This window comes from Acipenser ruthenus, chromosome 12 (assembly GCF_902713425.1).
Source record: "Acipenser ruthenus chromosome 12, fAciRut3.2 maternal haplotype, whole genome shotgun sequence".
NCBI lineage: Eukaryota > Metazoa > Chordata > Actinopteri > Acipenseriformes > Acipenseridae > Acipenser > Acipenser ruthenus.
This window is the reverse complement of record NC_081200.1, coordinates 4832383-4857392: the sequence shown is the minus strand read 5'-3', so window position 1 is coordinate 4857392 and position 25010 is coordinate 4832383. Positions and strand designations below refer to the sequence as shown.

The 25010-nt window shown below is 33.5% G+C and overlaps 1 protein-coding gene across 1 annotated transcript; it reads right to left on the bottom strand.

Annotated features, from left to right (window-relative positions):
- Positions 1–647: 647 nt before the first annotated feature.
- On the bottom strand, positions 648–24955 carry LOC117416720 (structural maintenance of chromosomes protein 4-like). Its single transcript, XM_034028095.3, has 24 exons — positions 24788–24955; positions 23394–23543; positions 22534–22724; positions 21731–21922; positions 20219–20395; positions 12166–12330; positions 11852–11979; positions 11263–11403; positions 10752–10902; positions 10124–10288; positions 9791–10024; positions 9415–9600; positions 8957–9118; positions 8475–8700; positions 8246–8325; positions 7983–8135; positions 7569–7695; positions 7169–7358; positions 6605–6749; positions 4182–4355; positions 3813–3995; positions 3506–3738; positions 2574–2757; positions 648–1058 (listed from the first exon to the last, which is right to left on the bottom strand). Exons 2-24 carry the CDS (start codon positions 23533–23535, stop codon positions 891–893), a joined length of 3897 nt encoding a protein of 1298 aa, XP_033883986.1. The 5' UTR covers positions 23536–23543; positions 24788–24955; the 3' UTR covers positions 648–890.
- Positions 24956–25010: the final 55 nt, after the last annotated feature.

Below are 25010 nucleotides of genomic sequence, written 5' to 3'. Positions count from 1 at the left end.
TTTTTAAAACCTTTCTGCTGCAGTGCTGATTAAATTAAGTTCTCAAATAGTGGCTGAAAAAGCATGAAACCTCAGTGCAATTATCTAGGCTACCAGGTCATGTACCCAAGTGTTTTTATTTTTGTGCCAGGTTCCCGTTTCTAAACCCATTTCTAGTATTTATAAATTATGCATAGGGAAGTACTCTGACTGATAACGCGATCATTGTTGAAAATGAGACCAAGACATAAAATGATAAATTAGATTTCATTATTCCTGTTGATGTATTATAAAACAGCTTATTTGACAGGTGCACATAATTATATACTTCCTGGTAATCTATTATTGTAAAATTAATTGATGAAAATAAACTGGAAGTTCACAAACGCCATGCATTTCTCTTCCATGTAAACATTGAAGGACATACCTATGCAAGCTCAAAATGCCCAAAACCAAACTGTACATTAAATGGGACAGTTTCTGTTTACATGTTAATAAAATATGTTAGTCATCCATTCTGTAAACCAGAAAACATAGTGATCTTGGCGAGGTTAACTGCTGGCCTTTTGATCGAATGAGATGTTCTGTGGATACACAGCAATTGCTGTGAATAACATTAGCAGAAAAAGTTAAATTCTATACACTGGGTGTCACACAAATTATGTAAATTGAAGATTAAAAAAGTTAATATTTTTATTGCTGAAACATAAAAAAAGATTTGTAGATGGAAAGGAAAAGCAGCATTGCCAGAAAAAAATACAGGTTTGAGGAATACAAACATTAACAGACAACATATACAATACAAATACAAAAGGGTAAGTGGCAGTCAAACAAAATCCCTTCCAAATTCTAACATACATTACTGTTCTGAGAAATCCAACATTTTTATATTTCTTCCAGTATTGGCTTCTTCATTCAGATGGCAATTCTGTAAGTTCTTTTGAAGCAATAATTTTTGGATTTATTCCAACGCTCTTTGTTGTATTGTGAGTTTTGTATATCCCAATAAGTCTGTCAGCAATCTCAAACATGTTGTTTCGCAAAGAAATAATGATGAATTGGGCATTCTTTGTTTGTTCCTGCAATTGAAAAGCAAAACACTCAAATGTATTACTTTCACAGATAAAATATTTTAAATCCAGGAATACAGAACAGAATAAATGAAATATGCATCATATCTTAAACATTAACCAGGGCAGTATACTACTGATTTCGCATTGTACTCTACCTGGCTAACTTTAGGGTATAAAGTATATTTAAATAACAGTACAGTAGAGTCAAGTATCTGAACTAATTGGGACCAATACTAGTTCGCATAATTGATATGTATGGATAATTGACTAGGTATTAACAATTACTGTACCTTTAATAAATGTATAGAATAAAGTACACACACACACACACACACGTACTTAGTACACAAGTACCTACTGATGATGATATATAAGAGAGTAACCTATTCTAACACATTAAGCATACAAAATTACAAAGCTTTACAAATCATTATGCAAATTAATGCAATTCAGTAAAACTAACACCTATAGTTAGGGTAATGAAATACTGTAATTAAACCGTACCACATACCAAACTTTGACACATTACAGAACTTTAGGAACCATTAAACTTCAAAAATTCAGTAAAATGTTTCTATACTTTGATACTTGCTGTTAAGGCATTAATACATGCAATTGAAATTAATAAAATAAAAGTTCTTAGCTGCTCAATAACAGACATGATCGGCAGCCCTTACTGACGAAATAGAAGAAAAATCAAGAACGAGGCAACTGTTTTAAATTTGCTTAACTGCAACAATTTAAAGCCCGGCATGCTAATGTGTGAAAAAATAAAATGAAAATGCGCGGACAGATGAGATACTGGTAAAACTTTTAGCATTTACAAAAACAGCATTGTTTAAAACTGTTTTGTTACCTTTAACACCTGAATTAAGTTTTTTTTTTTTCCCCGTTAGTCACCATCACACGGCAGGCAAATGAACATAAAACAACTGAAAACGATGCTTCCGTCTATTCAGTTTTCATAAAACAAACACATTCCAGAGCTAAAGGTATATACTGAATGTCTCCTTTGTCAGTCATTAAGTGTCTTTTTTTCATTTGTCTCTGCCATGTTGAGCCGAGTAGCTGCAGACAGTGGTTTTTATTAAAGCGAATTTTAAATCTCGTAATTTAAAAATTTAGCGCAGGGGTTGGTTGCCTAGTTACTAAGTGCAGCAGAGTAGCACACATAACAAAACAATGAAAAATCATGAGTAAAAACAGAAATCAGAGTTTAATACAATACCAAAATCAGGATTAGGGAGCTGAATTTACTATACGGGATTCCAACCACTAAATACACCACACGTATTTCATCACGTGATTATAGGTGCGTTCAGTTGATTAAACAGTACGGTTGATCAAAGATCGGACAATTGACTCTCTACTGTATTAACTTACAATGTAAACTCCTGACAATGTCTCTGCTATGAATCTTCAGTTACTGGATTCATTTTCTTAGAACAAAACAAACCAAATAAAACTGTATTTTTTGATAATGCACTATTTAAGTGGCAAGAATTGTAAAACTATACTTACATAAATGTAAAATGCAACAATGGAAACATTTTTGAAGTCCAGTGCAGCATCAATCTCATCCATAAAGTACAAAGGAGTTGGTTTAAAATGATGAAGTGCAAAAACCAAAGCGAGAGAGCTAAGAGTTTTCTCACCACCTGAAAGATTGAAGATTTTCTTCCAACTTTTCTTGGGAGGTCTGACACTAAAACAATAGGAAAGGCTTGTGTTAAAAACATTTTCATCATGTGGTCAGTTTTTGAAATTAAAATTTAGTGTTAGCGTATATGTTGTATGGTTTCAAACATATTCAACCATAGCACTTCTCTTACACTGTCTTATACACTAGGTATTCAGTATATATTTTACTGAAGCACTACAACTGCTATAGGTACCCCCCTGTGCTTTGGCAAACTATACCCTGCTCCACACATGGCAGCGGCACCATATAGAGTTGCTGCGTATAACGATTTGGTAGTGGATTTTAATATAACAACTTGTGTTCAAGTAAAATGCATTATACAAAATCAAAAGATCAAATTTTGCTTGTGAGTGACATTTAATGTGTGATTTATAATATTCACACGTTGTCAAATACTTTTAGGAAAATAAAAATAATAATAAAAAAAAAAAAGTGCGTGAATGCCACCTGATGACCCTTTGAAGTTTTAAAACTGCTTTCAAATTCCTGGCTAGCGAACAAACCTTCGAACACAGCCCTACCAAAATGTAATGTACAGGCAATTATATTATAGTTATAAGATTATACAAACAGGCAACACATGTCAGATAATAGTGTACATCACAATTGTTACTGTCAGACAGCCAGTAGCAAAAATGCCCTAGCATCCAATCTGTGCAAAGCTGTGGATACTTATTTTTAATTGGGTCTCCTAGCACCAAAAACAAAATGGTAAGCAGACATGAAAACTAGACATGAAAACAAGTCTTACCTAAACATTATTCCTTCCGAGAATGGGTCCAGGCTGTCTACCAATTCCAGCTCAGCATCCCCACCTAGTGTCAGCATCTGGTAATTTTCTTTAAGTTTATTTGTGATTACATTGAATCCAGCCATAAACTCATTCAGCCTCTGCTTTCTTAGATCTTCATAAGCCCTTCTGAAGTTGTCACGTTCATTGGTAATTTCATCCAGTTCAGCCACACGCTGCAGGTACAGTTCCTCCTAAAAGAACAATGCCAACAATTAAAAGCTCTTAATTCAATACAGAATCTTTAATGCAAATGGAAAATATTTACCTTCTTCTTATATTCGGCAATGGCACCTAGATTAGGTTTAATTTCCAAACACTTTGCTTCCAATAATGCTATCTGATTATTTAACAGACCAGGATCCTTTGTTGCTTCAAGATCCTCTTGTGTCAGTGTCTGTAGTTCTTCAGCAGTCTTATCATCAATTGCATGTAGGGAAATCCTAGAAATCTAGCAGAGGCACAAAAATCATACAAAGTCAAATTATATATATAATAAAAAAGGAATGGTTCATTGCATTTTAATTAATAAGTAACATTAAGCCAACGGTAATGATGCTACAATTGCCACCAAAATATTACCTGAAAAGAGGTATTTTTAAATTCTTACACATCCAGTAAATAATTAAAATCTTACCTCTTTTTGCCAATGTTTAATCTTCGACTGATGCTCTGCAATATGACTTTCAATTTGCTCAATCTTAAGACGTATATTCAGAGACTCTTTCTGGAGTGCATGATCTTCTTCTTGAATTGCTTTAATCTCTAGGAGCACAGCTCTATGTTCTTCCTGTACCTCAGGCAATGTCTCCTATACAAGACAAAAATAAAACACATGCTTACAAATATTAATCTCAAACAGAATGATATAGCATTTACATTTGTATGTCATGTAACACATACTAGACTAAGTACTGTTCTTGGTTTTCAGCAGGTTTCTATGTGTCACCATTCTTATTAAGTACTGTATCTGATTCTCTCTGGCATGTGAAGTAAACAAACCAAAAATAGTTTACAGTATTACCAATAGTCAGGACTGGAAGTTTTTACCAATATTGTAAGAGTGCCTCAAATATTTAAATATTTTATTTAGTTATATAAATGTGTAATCATTTTTATTTTCATATATTTATTCTGTTTTTCTTCATATTTGGTGTTGATTGTATCCCCCTGGGCTCTAAATGGTTGTGACCTTGTTTTGCTCATTGATTTGCAGAGTTTCTCCTGCCATGAACGCAGACTGCATCCAACTGCAAAGTTAACATGTAGTGAAAAATTAATTAAATATTGTAAAATGCCTCGTAAAAGTAAGATGGCAGAAGATTACACCCATGAATTCCCAGGCTTTTTAGCAGAGGAAATTTCGGGATCCAAGGTGCTGATGTGCATATATTGCAGACTTACAATCCACATTGTAAAAGGTAAGGCAGCCACACGCATCATGGAACATATAAACTCACTTCAAATATGAGTTTATTTCCTATACATATCTACCACATATTCTCTTATATTATTGTCTCTTCTATATGACATCAAGGGGGGAGTCTTGAAAATAGGTGCTGTAGATGGGTCTTGTAAAATTTAAGTTTCTTTGCACAATTGTCTGCATGTTTCTGTTGGTAGGGTTGTAAGTGAGGATCAGAAGGATTCTATCATCTGTGTGTTGTATATTGTTATTATATAAAGCATTTTTTCTATTTATATTTGAAATGCGGGAGTTAGCTTTAGTGATGATCTTGTCTGGAAAGCCACAATTTCCAAAAAACACACACATTTCCTCACTTTTGGCGAAGAAATCTTGATCGTCGCTGCAAATACGTCCGAGTCAAAAGGGAGGAACTGTGTGTTTTTTGGAAATTGTAGCTTGATTCCCCCCTTGATGTCATATAGAAGAGACAAGAATATAAGAGCATATATGGTACACAGTGCTAGTCGTCCTTCTGGGGAACCTTTGAAAGGCACATATTCATGTAATAGACCCCACACACGGGGCAATCTTTGTGGGCCGCGAATTATAACAGGCGACTTCTCGCATTCTATTCATCACCATACACGAGGCGATTTTTTCTTGACTTCATAATGGCCGATGAAGAGGTTTCAACTATGTTATGCGTTTCCGCAGCTGTTTTATTAATAAATAAAAGGACAAAAACATTGTAAAAGAAAAAGGAGGAACCGCAAAATATGGGTAAGGAAGTGGATTAACAAGAGGGATGAGATGGGAGCTTACAACAATTTACTATTGGAATTGCGTAATCAGGACGTGTCCAGTTACACAAATTTTGTAAGAACGGATCCTGACACTTTTGAGGAGTTATTGAACTTCTTGAAAACGAGATCCTCTGAACCTGCATAACAGATTTTTTTTATTTTTATCAACTTTACACGCATCACATTCTTTTACATATTTGCAGCTAATGCATGATCGCTTAACATAGCTACACATATTTGAACCGTGACATGTTTGGTGTCTGTATAGTAGCAAATGAACTAACTATATTTACAATTTTGTACTTTGTATTTTGATATTTAACAACACGTACAATGGTGCTACAAAAATAAATAAAGAACAATTTTATTTGGAATACAACATTACATTATTTTATTAAAGTAGGCTACTTCTAAGGAGACTTATCTATGTCTGTAGTCTAGGAAGATAAGGCAAAGGGTGGTCACACCAAATATGGATTTGATTTAGATTTTTCTTCTGTTCACTCACTTTGCATTTAGTTAATTGATAAATATAATCTATTAACATGTCTATTTTTGAAAGCATTCTTACTTTACAGCATTTTTTCACACCTGCTTAAAACTTTTGCACAGTACTGTGTATATATATATATATATATATATATATATATATATATATATATATATATATATATATATATATATATATATGCACACACACATATATAAAACTACTTATGGCTAATCATTGTGACTGGGGAAATAAAATCCTTTTTTCTGGAGCCATGTGTAAATATCAGCACTATTTTAAATGTAACCATGGAAGGGAGTTTGGATTACTGTATTTCATACTAGAGATTACAATCTTGCCTCAGCTTCTTTGCATTCCTTCATGACAACAGTAGCCTCCTCTTCAAGTTTTTTCAGCTCCCCTGTAAGATCTTCCACAGCCTTATCATTCTCCACAATTTCCTGCTCTGTACGAGTAACTGTATCTTCAGATTTCTTCAGATTTCTATAAAACAATTGGATAAAAAAAAAAAAAAAAACAGCCTCAGGAAACACTTGAATACCAAAAAGTAAACACTTAAATTAATTTATGAAATAAACCAGTTCCCTTTTACTCTCTTAAAATTAAATTATATTCAATAGAAAGGCAGCCAGTTTATGATTAGGCCACATTCACTTTTTAAAGCAATTTCATTGTTTCATTCTCTTCAAATATAGACCTTCAGAGGCCTCAACTAAAATGAATGCTCATTAATGTCTAAAATAAAGACACAGTAAAGGCAATTGTGTTCCAGAATTTTCTTCTAACATTTAGGAAAGAGTATTCCAATCAACCACTTTAACCTTAAATTGGGTTCAGGTTGGGGGTTGTGGAGGTGTATAAAATGGTTATTTGACTCTATAGAAAATGATTGTTCTGTATACCTTCCAGCAGTCTTGATGGCAACCTGAGCTTTAGTTATTGCAGAAGCACAATCATCGATTTCCTTGTTAATTTTATCCAGTTTATCTTGTTGAGCTTTTAGTTTGTGGTTATTAATGTCGATAATTAGATTATGCAGCCTTTTTACTTCTGCTTCAACTTTACCAGCTTTTCCAGCAGCACTTTCATATTCTGAAAAGAAAACAAACATTTAAATTCAAACTGAAGTATACTAATATGAACCCCCCTTTCCCCACACACACCAAAAATGCACGACAAGTAATATCCAAATGTTGACATAACAGGTCAATAATGGTATATCAATTTGCAGTACTAAACCCCCCTTTGTACAGTAGTTTGTTTGGAAACTGGTTGTCAATATTGCAGGCCAGAGAATATTACCTTTTTTGAATGTCTCCAATGTCTTTTCCAGTTGCTTCTGTTTAATCTTATCTGGAGCAGCTGCAACAACATTTGCCTGAAGCTCCTTCATCTGTACCTTGAGGTGAACTTCTTGCTCAGACAGACTCTGCACAGAAGAAATATACAGGAAGGTCATCCACATGCAATTAAAACTGTTAGATTGTAACAAACACAATTACCACCCTTTAAACTGTATAATAAATAATCTAGGAATTCACTATACCAATAGTAAACAAAACTCAAGTTGACAATTCTGGCTTGTATGGCTTGTATTCCTTGTACCAATTCCGATATTCAAACTTTTCTAACATTTGGATAAGAAACAGAAACCAAATCTTCTTAAACATTCTAAAATTATGCACACAATTATACTTATATTTAAAAAGCCTCCACCTTAATGCTAGCAATATACTTCTCCAAGGTGTTTTTCATTTCCCGGATAGTCTGTCGCATCGTATGCACTTTCTCTTCAAGCTTCCCTTTTCCTTCTTGGTAGGTTTGTGCCAAGACAACATCTTTTTTAAGTTTACTTTCCATTGCGTCTAACTATTTAGGAAAAAAGACAAACTCAAGCTATATTATCAAAACAAAACAAATATAAAAAAAAAAAAAAAAACAGATTAAGGAAAAGGTTCATAAAGTTTATTATATCTAACCTCTTCCTGAGAAACTTCCTGGGCCAAAGAAGATCCCATTCTTCCTTTCATGACCCTTCCACCACCACCAGTCATTGTGCCTGTAAAATATCAGATCAATATGTACCTTATAATTTACAAGCCTGTGTAGCATATCCCTAAAAGTAGTATTTATAAATAAATAAAACAGGCTCAGAATAAATCAATAACAACCAAATAAACTCAAAAGTCATTGGTGTTAGACACTTACCAGACTGTTCTATGATCTGTCCTTGCAGTGTCACCACTCTCCAACGCTTGTCCTTCTGAAAGGCTAATCGAGTAGCCTGTTCTAGATGGTCTGCTACAAGAGTATTACGCAAGGCAAAATAAAAAGCTGGAAGAATGGCCTCATCTTGAACCTTCACCATATCAAAGAGCCTCGGAATGTTCTCAGGAGTCTGAATCTTTGCCATTTTATTTTCCCAAACTTTCATCTAAAATCAAGAGGAAAAACAAAACAAAAACATAACTTAATAATCTGTTGCAGGTTTATTTGCACATTACATAAGTTAGTATTGCCGCCACCCGCTGGTAGAATGAATTACAAATTATGTGAAGACTGCAACAGGATCTAAGGAACATTTGATAAACACTACAGGAATTACAAAAATAAATAAATAAATAAACTAATTTAAACGTAATCTCCTTTAGCAAATACAATATGACACTCAGTGAAAATATTAGACCTACCTTATCTAGCCCAATGAAAGTTGCAACACCGACATTTTGTTTCTTAAGGAAATTAACACACTCTTGAGCTGTATCAATGGTATCTACAAGTATGTTGTCCAGAGATCCACAGCTGGAAGAAATGGCTACATCATACTTCTCATCAATTGCTCCAAGGTCTCCCTGTTTAAATAATTTTAAAAAAATTAAAACAGCATTTAGTAAGTCACAAATGAAATAAGAAAAAAAAAACACATCAGTTACAATTCCCAAACTTTGTGATAGCGTACCTCTTGTGGGTAAGGAGAAAAACCCTAACACACTTCATAATGGATTCAAAAGCAGGGGACTTCATGTAAATGTTATCTAAAATGCATGGCCATGCTGGATACATTGTTTTTTAGGGGGTTTCCTTTCTACAGATGAGAACAAAATCTCTTTCCACGCTGACAAATAGTAACAGTCAATTGAAAATGTACCAATCTCCCAAGGATTCCTGGTATTTTTCCAGACTTCTTTTGTTGCATTAGTGCATCCAGCACTTTTCCCCGACTACGATTTGATGAAAGGGAACTCTTTGCTTCTTCCACCTTCTGGCGGAGTCCTCTAACGACTTCTCTTATTTCCCCGTCAGCTTTTACAATTTTTATGAGTTGTTGTTCATCCTACTCCACAGAAAGAATAAGAAAACACTTAATGACCTTTAAAGTGGTACAAAATCAAAGTGAAGTTTCAATAGACCTTAGATTCAGGACATGTATGTACTTGAACAATTCTATCTTTGTAGGTTGGCAATTACATTTACATGCAAATCTAGGCTTAATTATTAATGAAAATAATCTTGCATGCCAGTACCTTTTGTAGTTCCTCCTCACATTTGGGAATTTTTGTCTCCAACTCTTTAATAGCTGTTTTTCTTTCCTTAAGAGTCTCAGTCGTAGTTTGTAAGGCCTCTTTTGCGTTGTTAAGTTGGGTTAATGCAGTATTATGGCAACTGAGATATATATCAATTTCCGATTGGGCAACATCCATTGTGGAACGAGTTGCATTTACTGCTTTACTCAGCTCCATTAGCTCCTTCTCCTTCACCTGTCAAAGGGAAGTAATTTTTAGTATTTATTTATTTTTTTGCGCAATTGTAGGAACAAAACATAATCTGTTTGTATACTGGAGGGAAAAAAAACAAACCTCCTTTTCTTGTTGTAGTCCCTGAGTTTCCAGCTTCAGGCTTTCCATAACTTTCTTTAATTTTTCTTCTTCAACTGCCTTTTGCTTCTCCTGCTCTTCTTTTTTTGCAGTTGCTTCGGAAATTGTTTTTTCACTGTTGGCAGGAACATTATTCAGTTCTTCTGCCTACATAAATTAAAATCACACTTTATACAAATAATTATTGAAGAGGATTAAATTGTGCATTCTGGAATCCTCTGGTAATTGGACAAAAATTGAGGAACTGTGTGGTTTCATAGAGTAACTTATCTATTTAAAGAAATGCAGGTCCTCTTGTGTAGGACATACACACTTCGATTGTCAAGGGATCAGTTTATAAACTGCTATACAGATCATTTTTATTTCTAGATTGAAAGTAAAGCCTGTGAACGCAAGACAACTTGTCAGCTAGCTGTAGGGGGATACTTTTCAACAATGTGTGTGAATTCAATAAAAGCAAACTTCCGAAAAACAAATGACAATCTCTTATTTAATTAGAGGCTTTGACAGTTTCCTGAATATTGCCTCTTGTTTTATGGCAAGTAACATTTGATCAATTTACATTTAAAAAGTCTCCACCTTAATGCTAGCAATATACCTATAATTTTACCTTTTCTTTATCCTTTTGCAGTTGTTTTTGGAGCTTCTTTACTTTGCTTTTGGAATGCTTCAACTTTTCTCTGACTTCAACATCTTGCAGGTCCAGTTGAGTGAATTTCTCCTTTCTTTCCTCAATAAACTTTGTGATTTTACCCAATTTCCTGTTAAAGGTTATAAAGCATAATCATAAACATCAAAGTACTCAATTCTCTCAAGAAAGAATGTACTTTATTAAAAGTTTTATTTTAAGTGCAAGTTGGAATGCTAAACATCTAAAACCCATTCGTATATATAGTTTCAAGCTCCAATTAAAATAGAAAGCCACATCTTTGTACCTGTCTTGTCTAAAAATCATAGGATGTTAAGTTTGAAACTATACCAAATTCAATTTCAGTTTGTGTTTATGTTGGTAAAGAAAATTGATTTATGAAAATGGGTGAGGATGAACAGAAAGTTACATAACATTGCAAGTACTGAACTAAAGAACTGTTTAACCAATGAAGATATTAAATATGTATTACTTTTCAACATCTTTTAAAGCCTTGTTCTTTACTTTCAACTGTTCAGAAAGGTTTCTACTTTTTTCGTTGACGTCTTTAGTGTCATCAAGGATTGTTTGCTTTTGTGCTTCCATACCGGTCACTCTCCTCTGCAGATCATGGCTAAATTGTAATGGAAAACAAATTAGATTACTGAAAAATACAATACTGCAAAAGTAATATCTTAACAAAATAGCTGTTATTCACCCAATAAAGGAATCAGAACAAAGTGGTATTTTAAAAAGGCAAGACAAACAAATCCTGCTAATTTTTTTTTTTTTTTTGTGTAAATTTTAATAAATATCAATTTTTCAAGTGCACTGCAAAATATTAATACAATAGCATCTTCTTAATAATCACTTCCTGTGTGGTTGGTCACATGAACGGACAGCAGCGATATCATTGGAATGAAAAGGAGCTACAACACAGGATGACTTAGCAGGAAGTAGCAGTAAATATTACTCTCTTTGAATGATCTTATATAAAAAAGATAAATAACTAAGATAATAAATTACCAATTAATTCTAGAAGAGTAGGGTCAGTAATAATAAATAAATAAAAAGTAACTTACATGTAATACTGACAAACATGATTCCTTTTTTTAAAGATCTCATTCTCCATAGTAAGAAATTCAATTGCACAATTCTTCTCTCCTTCCAGTGCATCTTTTTCTTTTTCCACCATCTTAACCCTGTTTAACTTGAATACAATTAATTTCAGATTTTTTAAAATCTAAAATTACATGACAACCCCTATAAAAATGAAATTAGTCTCAAATAGTTATCTTGTATTTAAAATAGTGTAATAAATATTACTATATGGGATACAACTGTGTAATTTATAACCCAATATATTCTCTATTTAGTACAGTGTACATGATCATACCTTTTCTCCTCTCTGTTCATTTAGAGATTCAACGCTGCGACAAAGAACCTGAATGGGCTCTTTAAGTCTTGCAGAGCCTATGATATCCTCAAGGTATTCCAACATCCCTTCATCATGTTCAGTTTGGCCTTTTGGTTTCATCATGGCAATTTGTTCTACTTCCCCCTGGACAAAAGCAAAAATCAGCTCAATCTGATAGAATAGACAACACACTTACATCAGACATGTTTGAACAAAGTTTCTTCCCTGGAAACTGTTGGTTAAAGAGATCTCTTCAACCATCAACATTATTTGAAGACTGGACTGACCTAAAACTGGGATATTCCCAAAGTTGTATATATTTCAGTATACCTATTTATATTAGTTGGGATAATTTTCCACATAGCATATTGCAAATTCTAAAACTTTTCCTAGCAGACCATATCATTCTCTTACCTGTTAGATTCAACATTATTGGAAATAAAAATCACCAGTGAAGTCCAAAATAGACAGACTTAAAAAATATTCAGTTGCAGTATAGGTCAGGACCCGTATTCATAAAAGTTCTTATTTTAAGTCCACTCAAGTACTTTAGTACCCCACTAAGATAAAATCTTAATTTTAAATTCATAAATGTTCTTAAGTGCCCCGCTTAACTTAGTGGAGAACTAAGAAGCCCGCCTTTGTTCATTGCGACACAAACTGCACTGTATTCTGATCCGTGTTTTTTTTTTTTTTTAAACCTGTTAACCGCTATGGAACCCGAGAAGAAAAAGAGAAAGTCAAATTTCTCAGAAATAGATCAAATAAAATTGAAGAATGCAAAAAAAGAAAACTACATACTTTGTCAGAAACTTTCAAATAAAGTGACTTTAAGGATGGAGCATAATGCTTGGGTGAAAATTAATACTTTTAAATAGTAAAAACCCAGCCGTGCACAGAAGTGTCGGAAATTCAAAAGAAGTGGCAGAATATGTGCAGCACCATGAAGGAGGAGTACTGCAATTATAAGGAGTCAACAAAAACAGGCAATTTAATAGTACTAAGCATTTAATAGTAAAACAATCACACACACACAACAACATACAGTAATTGAATTAACCTGTATATTAAAGTTAAGTCAGCCTCTGCTATTTTTACTTTCACAAATATCTATTAAAACGCAAACATTTACCTCTTCAAAGCACAGTAAATCTCACTATAAACTGTTTTATAAGTTTTTTCTGTCTTTCCATGGATCACTAGGGATTCCGCCCCTAATGTTGGTTTCTAGCAATCAGTCTCGGAATCAGACAGGCACTAGGCAACGAAAACAAATTCCACATGTATTGGATATATTGACTGCATATATTAATTTGCTTACACCTTACTTTTGTTTTGTAGGAGGGGGGTCCTCCACCAGGTGAGCTGTCACAGATCTAACAGAAACTATGTGATCTGTTTGGAGAGGATTCCCCTACAGTATGTGGCATTATCGGGGGAATCGACAGTTTGGATGGTCATACTAGTACAAGAAGTCATCATATCCTCCCACAAGTCAGCAGTAGAAGGTATGCTTACTGTATCTCCCCAGAACTAATTGTGTCAGCAATAAAGACATCATTTGAACTACTACATTATTTAAAATTTAACAAATCACAGAAACGTAATCAAAATGATGTACACTGTTTACAACAAAACATGCGATCAAAATGAAGAAATGTATTTTAAATAGATTTATATATATATATTTTTTAAAGTTACTGCTCTACTCCACTGATAGCTCCAGACACAGCAGGTGAAACTAGACGAAAAACACACTCAAGTGTAAAAGCAGGGAAGGAAACAAATGACATCGTCACCATGCAAAAGAAACTGCTGCTCTTGGAAAAAGAAAGATCAAAATCAGAAATAAAAAAATCCAAATGGAAAAACAAAAAATGTCATTAGAAATGGAAGTGCTTTTACTTCAAAAGAATACCCTACTATTATAGTACGCGCAACTTAAGGCACAAACAGGCCAATATGAAAAACTTTGAACTGGCAGAATTGTAGAAACAGTATTTGCAATACAACTCATAGCACACATTTCTCCATGTATTGCATTGTATGTTTCATTATTAAATTATATGATTATTATATTATTTCAAAAGTCATGTAGTGTTTCTCATGTTTTATTAGGCTACTCAATATAAAACTCACAGCACTTATTTATTAGGTGGACGCCTTTATCCAAGTGACATGTGTTATGGGGCAAATAAAGCATATAGACCAAATAATTGACAAAGATGATTAACATATATAACATTTATGATTTAAAAACAATAAAAATTACAAATGTTAGTGTTTAACACATATATAAATATATACACACACACACACAGAATTACTGGAAACACATCGGAACAATGCGGTTTCGAGTTAAGTCTCCACCAGTAGTGCGGTTTTCAGCTGTATCGTCATCTGGCTGTGGAGGAGTCTTGTACCGCCTCAAAATCTGGGAGTCCTCCGCTTTTGACAATGTTATTAATGTTACACATAGTAGTGATTTGACCACTACTATGAACATGAAACGGTACTTCAGTGTGGACGCTAAAGTTTGAGTTGGATTAATTAAAACGTTTATGAGTACGGTTCTCGAGATTGGTTATGTAGGAGTGGACAGGGTCTGAAAGTAAATATCCTTAATATTGCTGGCAAAGCGAAATATGAGGCTTATTGCTGCCATCTACAGGACTGGAGTGCACCTTAATCAATGCTGTTATATTGCAGAATTTTTTATTTTTATTTAAACAAGCAAGTATTTTACGGTCATTGCTGCAGTGTAATAGATTACCACGAATATGCATGTCTGCATTCCCTTTCCATTCTGTGCGTCCAGTGAATGCAAGAAAAAATATTTTTCAGTCCAATTTATTTATATTGCATCTAGGACGCAAAATTTTGCGTTCACGCGACCTCTGTTGACTTATGCCTCGCTCAACCACATTGCGTGTTTTCTTGTGAGCAATGTTGTACTTCTGCTGAGCATCACTTTGATTCAGGAAAAGGTGTCTTAAGCCAAGGTTTCAGCGGATACCCAGTCTCCAAGTAAACAGCCTGTGTACTGTCCGGCTTCAAACTTCCCCTGTAGGGAGCTTTCCCGTAAGATACGTGCATCAGGAGTACTCCCCGGGCCACCTAGCTACAATGTTTAAGATTTTACAATTAGCGGCCATGACAACTTGAGTATTGATCAAGTGGTAATTTTTTCAGTTTACATACTGTTCTTCGTGGTCATAGGGCGCTTGAATCCTGATGAGAGTTTCATCAACAGCACCGATTACACCTGGGAAAGAAGCGATTTCATAAAAATCTTCTTGTACAGCAGCAACACATTCCATAGTTGGAAACTTTATAACGTCTGTCAGTCTTCCTACAAGAGAAGATGACACCCAAGTAATTATTCTCGACACCGACGGCTGTGAAATATTAACTGTGTCACCTGTCACTTTCTGAAACGCTCCACAGGAACAAAACCTCAGCGCTACCATCACTTTCAGAGCAGGTAGGATGGCGTGATTTCTCTGTAGCAGATGAAAGGTCGCCATGTAAGAGATTGCTTTGTTTGTCTGCCAGTCGATATCTTTGATATATCTCGCTGTCATTGTAAAAATCAAGAGGATTAAAGCAATCGCGAAAAACTCTCTCTCCTTATAGCCCTCCTTTCCGTGTCCAAAATCATCTGCACACCTATCATTAACGAAGCCATGACAATGGATCTTCAGCTGTAAGCTACTTAAGATAATGTTAATACACCGAAAGAGGTAAGTGGAGAATTAAGAACTCTGCTTAAATTAATGAATTCCATATTATTTAAGTGCCTCACTTAAGTGTCCTAAATAAGTACCCCACTTAAATTGTTGTCAATTAAGAATTTTTGAATACGGGCCCAGATCTGCAAAATACTAAATGTTTCCATAAAAAGTTTGAATTAAATAAATGAACTAAAGTTAATAAAATCAACAAGTAACTTACATTAGGACAATATATCCACACAAAGTTCAAACTAGGGCTGCTATAATTAAATCAAACTGATTTTTCAATCGATTCCATTCCTCATTATATACATTGATATAAATACTGGATAATCGATTAAATAATTACATTTTTGTAACACTCAGTTAATAACATTATTTAAGTTCATCAACAAAACTGCAGTGAAAGCCCTGCCGTGCTATTTACAGTATTTCTGCCAAAAACAAGCAGTGGGCATGCTCTTCTTTTTCTGCTTAAGTGTTAACTAGCATCTGATTCGCTGGTCCCATCCCGACTACCAGCAAATCAGTTTTGAAAATGCTTTAAAGTACGCGGCCTCTGTGTATTCGATGTAAACAAAAAGAGCGTTGCCTTGGATCCACAGCAAGACAACAGGCTTGTATTCCTGGCAAACACCATGTAATTAAATTGTGCACATTGAAGAAAACTGACTGTATAGTTTGCGCTTTTTTTGGAGTTTCAAAATGAACTGTTAAACTTGGGAATAATACTGTTGAACAATATATTTTTCAAACTGGGCTGCATGCTCCATCTGTGTCTCCTGATTTATAACCACATCTAGTCTATGCAAGTACAATTAGTGCCGCCCACAGCTGATAGAACTAATGATGTGCATTTGAGGAGATTTTTTGTTCCCAAATTATTTAAAAAAACATGTCTGTATGTCAATGTGTGAGCAGAAGGGGGGGGGGGGGGGGTGGCATCTTATATACATAAGACTATAGGTTACAGTACATTATATACTACAGTTCTACATCAGCATAAAAAACATTAGAAAGACCTCAACAATCACAGAGCAAAAAATAAGTCAAACAAAACTCATCACAGCAGCGATCAGACAGTAGTCTAAAACGAGGACAACAAAAAAAGTATGCATGTATCCATGTGTCCATCAAATGTATTTGACAGAAATTAAATGTCTTACATCATTAAAAAAACATAAAACAATTAACGATCAGTTTTATTAAGACATAATAGTGCTCACTGGAACCGGATCCTTGATAGCTGTATCTGGTTCGTCGGTTCCAAAGGAGGAACTGGGTACCCGGTTTCAAAGGAACCAGTTCTAGATAACATTTTTATGCTGGGACTCCTACAATACCATGCGGAGAGCTACGTTACAGTCAATTCACTCTCATATTCTGTAGTTGTGCACAAGCTTTTACTGAACAGTAATGATATTAAAATAATCACGTCAGCGGGGGAGATGTATGTGGGTGGTACAATCGTTGATATTTATTCAAACGATTATATTTTATATTTTGTGTGTCCAATTAATCAATTGCTATTTGGAGGCTTGACTGACAACCCTAGTTCAAACCTAACACAAAACAATAATACATTTCACATGCTTAAAGGAAACAGTGTAAAAACTCCCAAGTTGCCCATTTAAACAAGTTATACATTTTCAACAAAATCCTACTAGTCACCAAAGAAGATCTAGATACAATTTTTTTTTTTTTTTTAACAGGACATCCGGTTACTCCACCGAAAGCAGTACAAAGCAAAAAGAAATTCCAGCCAAGGTAATATACTATACTACACTATATATATATATATATATATATATATATATATATATATATATATATATATATATATATATATATATATATATATATATATATATATAAAATGTATTAACAGTACTTTATTAAGTTAACAGCAGTTCTACTGTAAACACATTGTATGAAGCAGTAACTATTGTTTTCTAAATTATTTAGCAAATTGGTAATAATGTTTAAGACAAAGCAACTTCTATTTAAAAGAAACATTTACAGACAGTTTTGTTTAAATATATATTACACATTTTATTGAATACCCCCCCCCAAAAAAAAAAAAAACTACTTCTATTAATGCTTGGAAGAACACAGGATTTTCATGTTTGAATATTCGCTCATAACTTAAATATTCGTTTGGATATTCATTTGTTTCAAAAAGTAATAAAATCCATTATACTGCTCAGAACGCAAGCAGAGACAGCATAGCAGCAGGGGGGCGTGGCCCGTGTGTGTGCCTTTCTTTTACAGCAAGACATTAGAATCATTAGAATATGTATGCAACATGTTAAAGTAGAAAAATATCCCGGGAGTAAAGAATAATGTGTTGTGTAGGCCTTAATTTACCCCAGTGAATTAACTACAAAACAAAGGATGCCAAATAGCGGTTCAAGTGAAACGCTGTTTTGTTTATTCCCGAAATAGTACATTAAGTTGACACCACATTTTATTTATTTTTTTCCACTTTTGTTTCATTCCTTGCCATTTACTTGCAGTACAGTGGCCAGCCACGTTTTCATCAAGTAATAACATGGTTTACTTGTGCCTTTTTGTAGCTGAACAAGCAAACAAACTGAAATTTAACTTTAAACACATATATAAATTAATCTCACATATCACACTGAGTTATTTTTCATTTGCTATTTTTTAAACTGTCGTGAAACTTCTGGTGAGCTGGTAAATAAGTGCAGGTATTTTTGTCATTTCTAGCGAATACGAACTACTGATTTTTATATCTGAATACATATCAAAAAATATCTGTTTGAATATTCAGATATTTGTTCTAGCACTAATACACATATAAAAAGGAATTGTCTTTGTAGGCTGTTCTTGAAACATAAAATTTGCTGCTGGGGATGACCTCATAATCATCCTTCCTGTTAGTGGAGGAAATATACCAACACTAAATAAAACAAATGTTCAATACAGTAAAGTGACCTTTTTTCCTTAATTGCTTTACAAAATGTTTTAGATTAAAAAAAGTAGACAATGCACTGGGGACGGATAGTTTTAAAACTCACTTTTATCCATATACAATGCAATTTATCAACATGTGCAGAACCCGAATAACCATACCCATACTTCTCATTAAAAAGCACTGGAAAAATATCAAATGTCTTTCAAGTGTTATGGAAAAGTAGATTTGAAAGGAACAGGTGTCAACCCATACTCTTTAGAATAGCTGAATAAAAAAAGTAGCATTTTGATTTCATATTTTATGCAAGTAAAAAAAACAACAAAAAAAGCAGCTTTCGCTTTAAAAAAACAGACAGTGGCACACCCACCATGCAGGCCTATCACAAAGACAACCTAAAAAAATGTACTTCCACTGTTTTAGTCCAGTTAACAGTATACTCAGGAAAACATCATTCATATATATATATATAAAAATGCTATATGAAAGCACTGAGTACAGTAACCCCCCACCCCCACCATGTCCATGGACAGATGCACAACATGTAGGCCTACACCATGTTTTGTTTCTGGAATATATTAGGGCTAAAGAAAGCTTAGAAGTAACAGTTTATAGTAAGAGAATAAGTTAAATAAATAACATTTACACAAGCACAAAGTCTGAAATCAGTAAAATAAATAAATAAATAAACACAGATCCAAATCACTGAAAAAAAAAAAGTGGTGTTACATTAGCCATATCCTCTACTATCGAACTATTTTATCTGCAAAGACAACACCAAATTATTATATATATATATATATATATATATATATATATATATATATATATATATACATATACACACACACACACACACACACACATTATTCCAAACACAAGTAATATCTCATCACACAAGCTCTAATTTTAAGTCATAATTTTTTTTGTATTCATAACGCAGTTCAACCCTGCCACACTGAGGCAGCACAAGTAATATTGGGGTTTTGGCCTTATTCTCCCACACCAATATTTACGTGCTGCTAAAGCGGAGCAGGTATAAAAAGAAAAAACCTCATTCCATTATCGTACAATTACAAATGCTGCAGGCAGTGCTGCCCATTTAAAATACCAGTTTTTAGTCTGAATACTTCAAGAAACTTCTGCTTTTTCCTTAAAATTCTAAAGCAGCAAATAATGGTTCGCATCTTGACTATAGTGTTGCAAACCATGATGTGCTGCTACAGCACTTTAAGGCTTTCAATAGTCATTCTTGATATTTAAATACAAATATAATCCGCTGGCCTTTTCAACAACTAAAGCATGAAAAAAATCAAAACTAAAATTATTTAGCAAATCAATTATAAGAGTGAACATGTATTACCTGTAAAATCAAAAACCTGTTATGGTCCAGGTCTATTCCATGACTACGAAGCAAAGCTCCAACATCTTTGAAGGTTGCTTTCTTTCCATTGATATTGTATACTGAGGAATTGTCTTTGTAGGCTGTTCTTGAAACATAAAATTTGCTGCTGGGGATGACCTCATAATCATCGCCTTCCTGTTAGTGGAGAAAATATACCAACACTAAATAAAACAAATGTTCAATACAGTAAAGTGACCTTTTTCTTTAACTAATTTACAAAATGTGTTAGATTAAAAAAAGTAGACAAATCACTGGGAATGGGTCGGGTAGTGTTAAAACTCACACTTTTATCCATATACAAAGCAATTTATCAATATGCACAGAACCCAAATAACAGTACCCACATTTCTCATTAGAAAGCACTGTAAATATATAAAATGTCCTTACATCTACACTTCAAATGTTATAGAAACAGATTTGAAAGTGACAGGTGCCAATCCATAATCTTTAGAATAGCTTAATAAAAAAAGTAGCATTTTGATTTAATATTTTATGCAACTAAATTAAAAAAAAAAAAAAAAGAAAAAAAGCTTTAGATTTAAAAAACACAAATAGTGGCACACCCACCATGCAGGCCTATCAGAAAGACAACCTACAAAAAATTATTTCCACCTTTTCATAGTCCAGTTAACAGTATTCAGGAAATAAACATCGGAAACTAATATATATATATACACACACACACATTATATGAGAGAGAGGAGATAGGAAATAGAGATCCACCTATTTCCCTGGCCACACCAAGATATAATCATCTTACTTTCTCTGAGAAGTAGTTTGTATCTTAAGACTCAAATTGAAATAGGCACTTTAACCACTGAAGAAAGCACTCCACTGGACAGAATTTTCTCAAAAGGTTTTAAAAATGTACAAGAGAAGAATGAAAGAAACACCAATTTCAACAGTAAAGTTTAACTGAAGTAGCTTGTCCTTGAACAATGCATTCTGAAAATTTCCACAAAACACGACAGTTATGGAGTTTAGGTACAAAAAAACAAAACACACACAATCTAAAACGAGATTTAATCTAAAAGAAAACATTTGAATTGGTGATTCTCTCAAATTGTGTTCCTTATTAAGATGGCATTATTCATTTACATCTAGAGGTAAAGAACCTTGGGCCAGTTCCTGCCAAATTAAGCTTCAATTTCACTTTTTTTGTTTATGATCAACCTTACTATTATGTATTTTTTATAACAACAACAACAAAAAAAAAACACAACACACACAAAGAAGTTAAGTATCACTTGCTGGACAACATTTGCCAAATAAATAAATAACTATGAGGCTCTTGAGACCGCACAATGAATTAATTATAAATGGGCACACTAACAAGGAGAATGACAACTATTTATACAACAAATATTTTCTGTAAATTTGAGATTTTAAATGTCATAACCCATTTTGCAGTCCCGTATATTATACCGATTCTTTCAATGATACACAAACATGTAGTTCTAGAAAATGTACCTTGTCAATGATTTTTTGAAAGTGGACTTCCACAGTACAGCTCTGTACATCACTGTGCTCATCAGAACTGTGTATAAGGACAGACAGTTTTTTAGATCTTATCTTTTGGGCCCTGTATCCAAAGACAAAAAGCATTGAGTCTATCACGTTGGATTTCCCACTGCCATTTGGTCCAATAATGCAGGAAAAGCGCTGTAGGAAGAAAAAAAAAACACAAAGTAAACATGAAACACTCAGAATAATATCCCAATAATAATTTTGTAGATGAAAAGTAAAAAAAGGAAAATCAGATTTCTTAATATAAAAAAATTAAGTGTAAATAATTAAATTACAGTAAACATATAATTCAAGCAGATTCGTGTTGTGTATGCAATGTTTCCAATCTCAACCATTAAAGTAATAAAAAATGCACTACCATTTTAGAAATATATATATTTATATTTATATATATATATATATATATATATATATATATATATATATTTATTTATATATATATACACACACACACACACAGAGTTTAAGACCATACACAATTATATTTGAAAAGTATAAAAAGATGTTTGTATTGGGTAATGGAGTTAAATATACCATAGCAAGTAATGTAGAAATAAAGAAATATCAAAACTAAATAAATAAATAACCATGTTACATGCCTCAAAACAATTTTACTTTGCATAGGGACAAGCACACAAAATAATCACTGGTCTGTCATTCAACATTTACACAAGGTAAATGTACAAGTTTTAAAAAAAAAAAAATGTATACACATTTAGGAAAATGATATCATATTTCCACTTTACCTTGTGAAAGGGCCCCAAAACCTGTTCATCCGCATATGATTTGAAGTTCTGGTTTACAATATGAGTTATCATCAGACGAGGTGCACCCGGTTCATTGGTCATTGCTGGGGGTGGGGGAGGAGGGATGCTATTCAAAATCTCCTCTAAACTTCGATTATCTACAGCTTCGTCTGTCACATCTGGAGCAGCATCTAAGTTCAAAATGAAATGTGTTCACGTCATTAACAAAGAAAAAAAAGACATTTGGAGTTATGGGGGGGGGGGGGGGGGGGATTTGGAGGGGAGGGGTCAGACCTGTGCAAAAACTTTGGACAATAATGATGTTGACATGTTGAAAATAACCTAGACTGGATGTATAATAACGCTACAATATTTTACAACAGAAACCGTTTTGTAAAGTTGCTTCTTTACCACGGCACTGAACTTCGCAAACCCATAACGACTTCTCGATTCTCATTAGAAAAAAAAAATAAAAAATCCATGCGCAATAACTACGAACATCGGTTTATAACACAACACGTTTTATAAACGAACAGAAAAAAAATACCAGTGTCGGTTATGGTTTTAATAATAACTTAAATGATAATTAGATTGGTGAATTATTTCCAGTTTTCATCTTTTGTTATGTCTATTTATTTGAGGAATAAAACCAGAAAAAAAAATATTAGTTTCGCGATTAAAATTATTAACGGATTAAAACGAAATTTTGTTAAAAACATATAGCCTTCCATCAACTGTTTGCACTACAAGAATTACACAACATCAAGACAATGATTCATATTAGTCTGATTGAAAGCGGACGAACTTTACAACGAAGATGTGTTAATAAACCACCATTCACATTTGTCAGTAAAACATACCTTTACTTCGTCCTGCTTCTTTCCCATTTGCGTTGATTTTTTGATGGGGTATTTCCTCCTCATCTGAGGACTCATCCAGAGACTGAACTCCTTTTCGCTTTGGCTTCGCTGCAGTTGAGCTTTTAGTCGTTTTAGAAGGCATGATTTAATCTAAAACAAAAAGCAAGCAGCTCAACATAATGTCTAAATCCAAGGAAAAAAGGACTCGCAGTCTTGTAAATTTTCAATCAGGTCCAGTCAGTATCAAAGTGAACTTTTTTAAGTAAATCCAATTTTAAAAGATCAGAGAACCGTCATCATACGGCGAAAGTGACAAACGCTCATCCATCAGAATGTAATAATTTTAAATCTCAAACCGCTCAATTTAACAAATGCATTTTTCGCTTTCCCATTAATGTACATAAACTAAATTATGCGCACACACTGTGTTATCATATATGTTGCATGATTTAAATAAAGTACATCTAATGTATTTGTGAGATCGCATGTATTCAGCCACAGCGTCGTTACATTAAAACTCGGTGACATCTTTAAATAGTCTGTAAGTTACCGAATACTGAACAGTTAGAAAAGTTTATCTTTGCAAACAAAATGCAAGTCCCATAGGTTTCGAAGCAGCCAATCACAGGTTTTCTCAAGGACACATTGAAAAGTAAGTTTTGATTGGCTGATTTTAAACGTAGTATAAAAAAAAAAAAAAAAAAAAAAAAAAGTTTCCCCACTCAGTAACAAAAAATAAAGCAAAAGTAAACGTAGTATATTCATGGACTATTTCATGATTTAGATTACAATTACAAATCAAAAATCTGTAAAGACGTCACAGAAAGCCAGTCTAAACACACAGTGACAAATAAAATGACATTTATTAACATTAGAAAAAAAAAGTTCAATAAGCAATAATTATTAAACTGCGTATACAATTACATTTAAAAAAATGACACAATTGTACTACTTAGGTTTCAAAGTTAGTTCTATGGGTTTCTAAATACAAAACAACAATATAAATGTTATTACAAGCAGTACAAATTAAAAATAAATCATTCTTTAAAAACGAATTTATATAGATCAAACACAATGCTTTATATTCAATTGTGCACAAGCCTACGAAACGTGTAGGTTACCACTATTGTAGTCGCAGTAAAAACTCGGAAAACATAAAATGCTTAATAGATTATAAAAATACAAAAACTCAGAATTACGTACTTTTCTTTAAAAAAGAATAAAAATAAAAACTGAATTTCTCGATCATATAAATGTTATAAATATACAGCTTATTTATTTACCTTACAGTAATGAGACTTCTTTTAAAATCTGTTTACAAAATAACCCCGTCTGTCATGCCTCTCTAAAAATCCCCGTCCCGCTAAAAAAAACATGATCTATCTTATTTTTACCTTAAGAATTCGTCAGTTCCCAATTGTACTCCGACAGTTCAGTTGCTGATTTTTAATTGTATTTTTCGTGTGTACTGTAAGGCGCTCAGGGACAGTCTGTCCATATAGAAATGTAAAATGTTGTAAATTTTCGCTTCTGAATATCCCCACTCTGTCTCCTAGCTCGCCTACTTCACTCGAAAATGGCGCCGAAACACTAAAGTCGAACCGAAATTCGTTACAA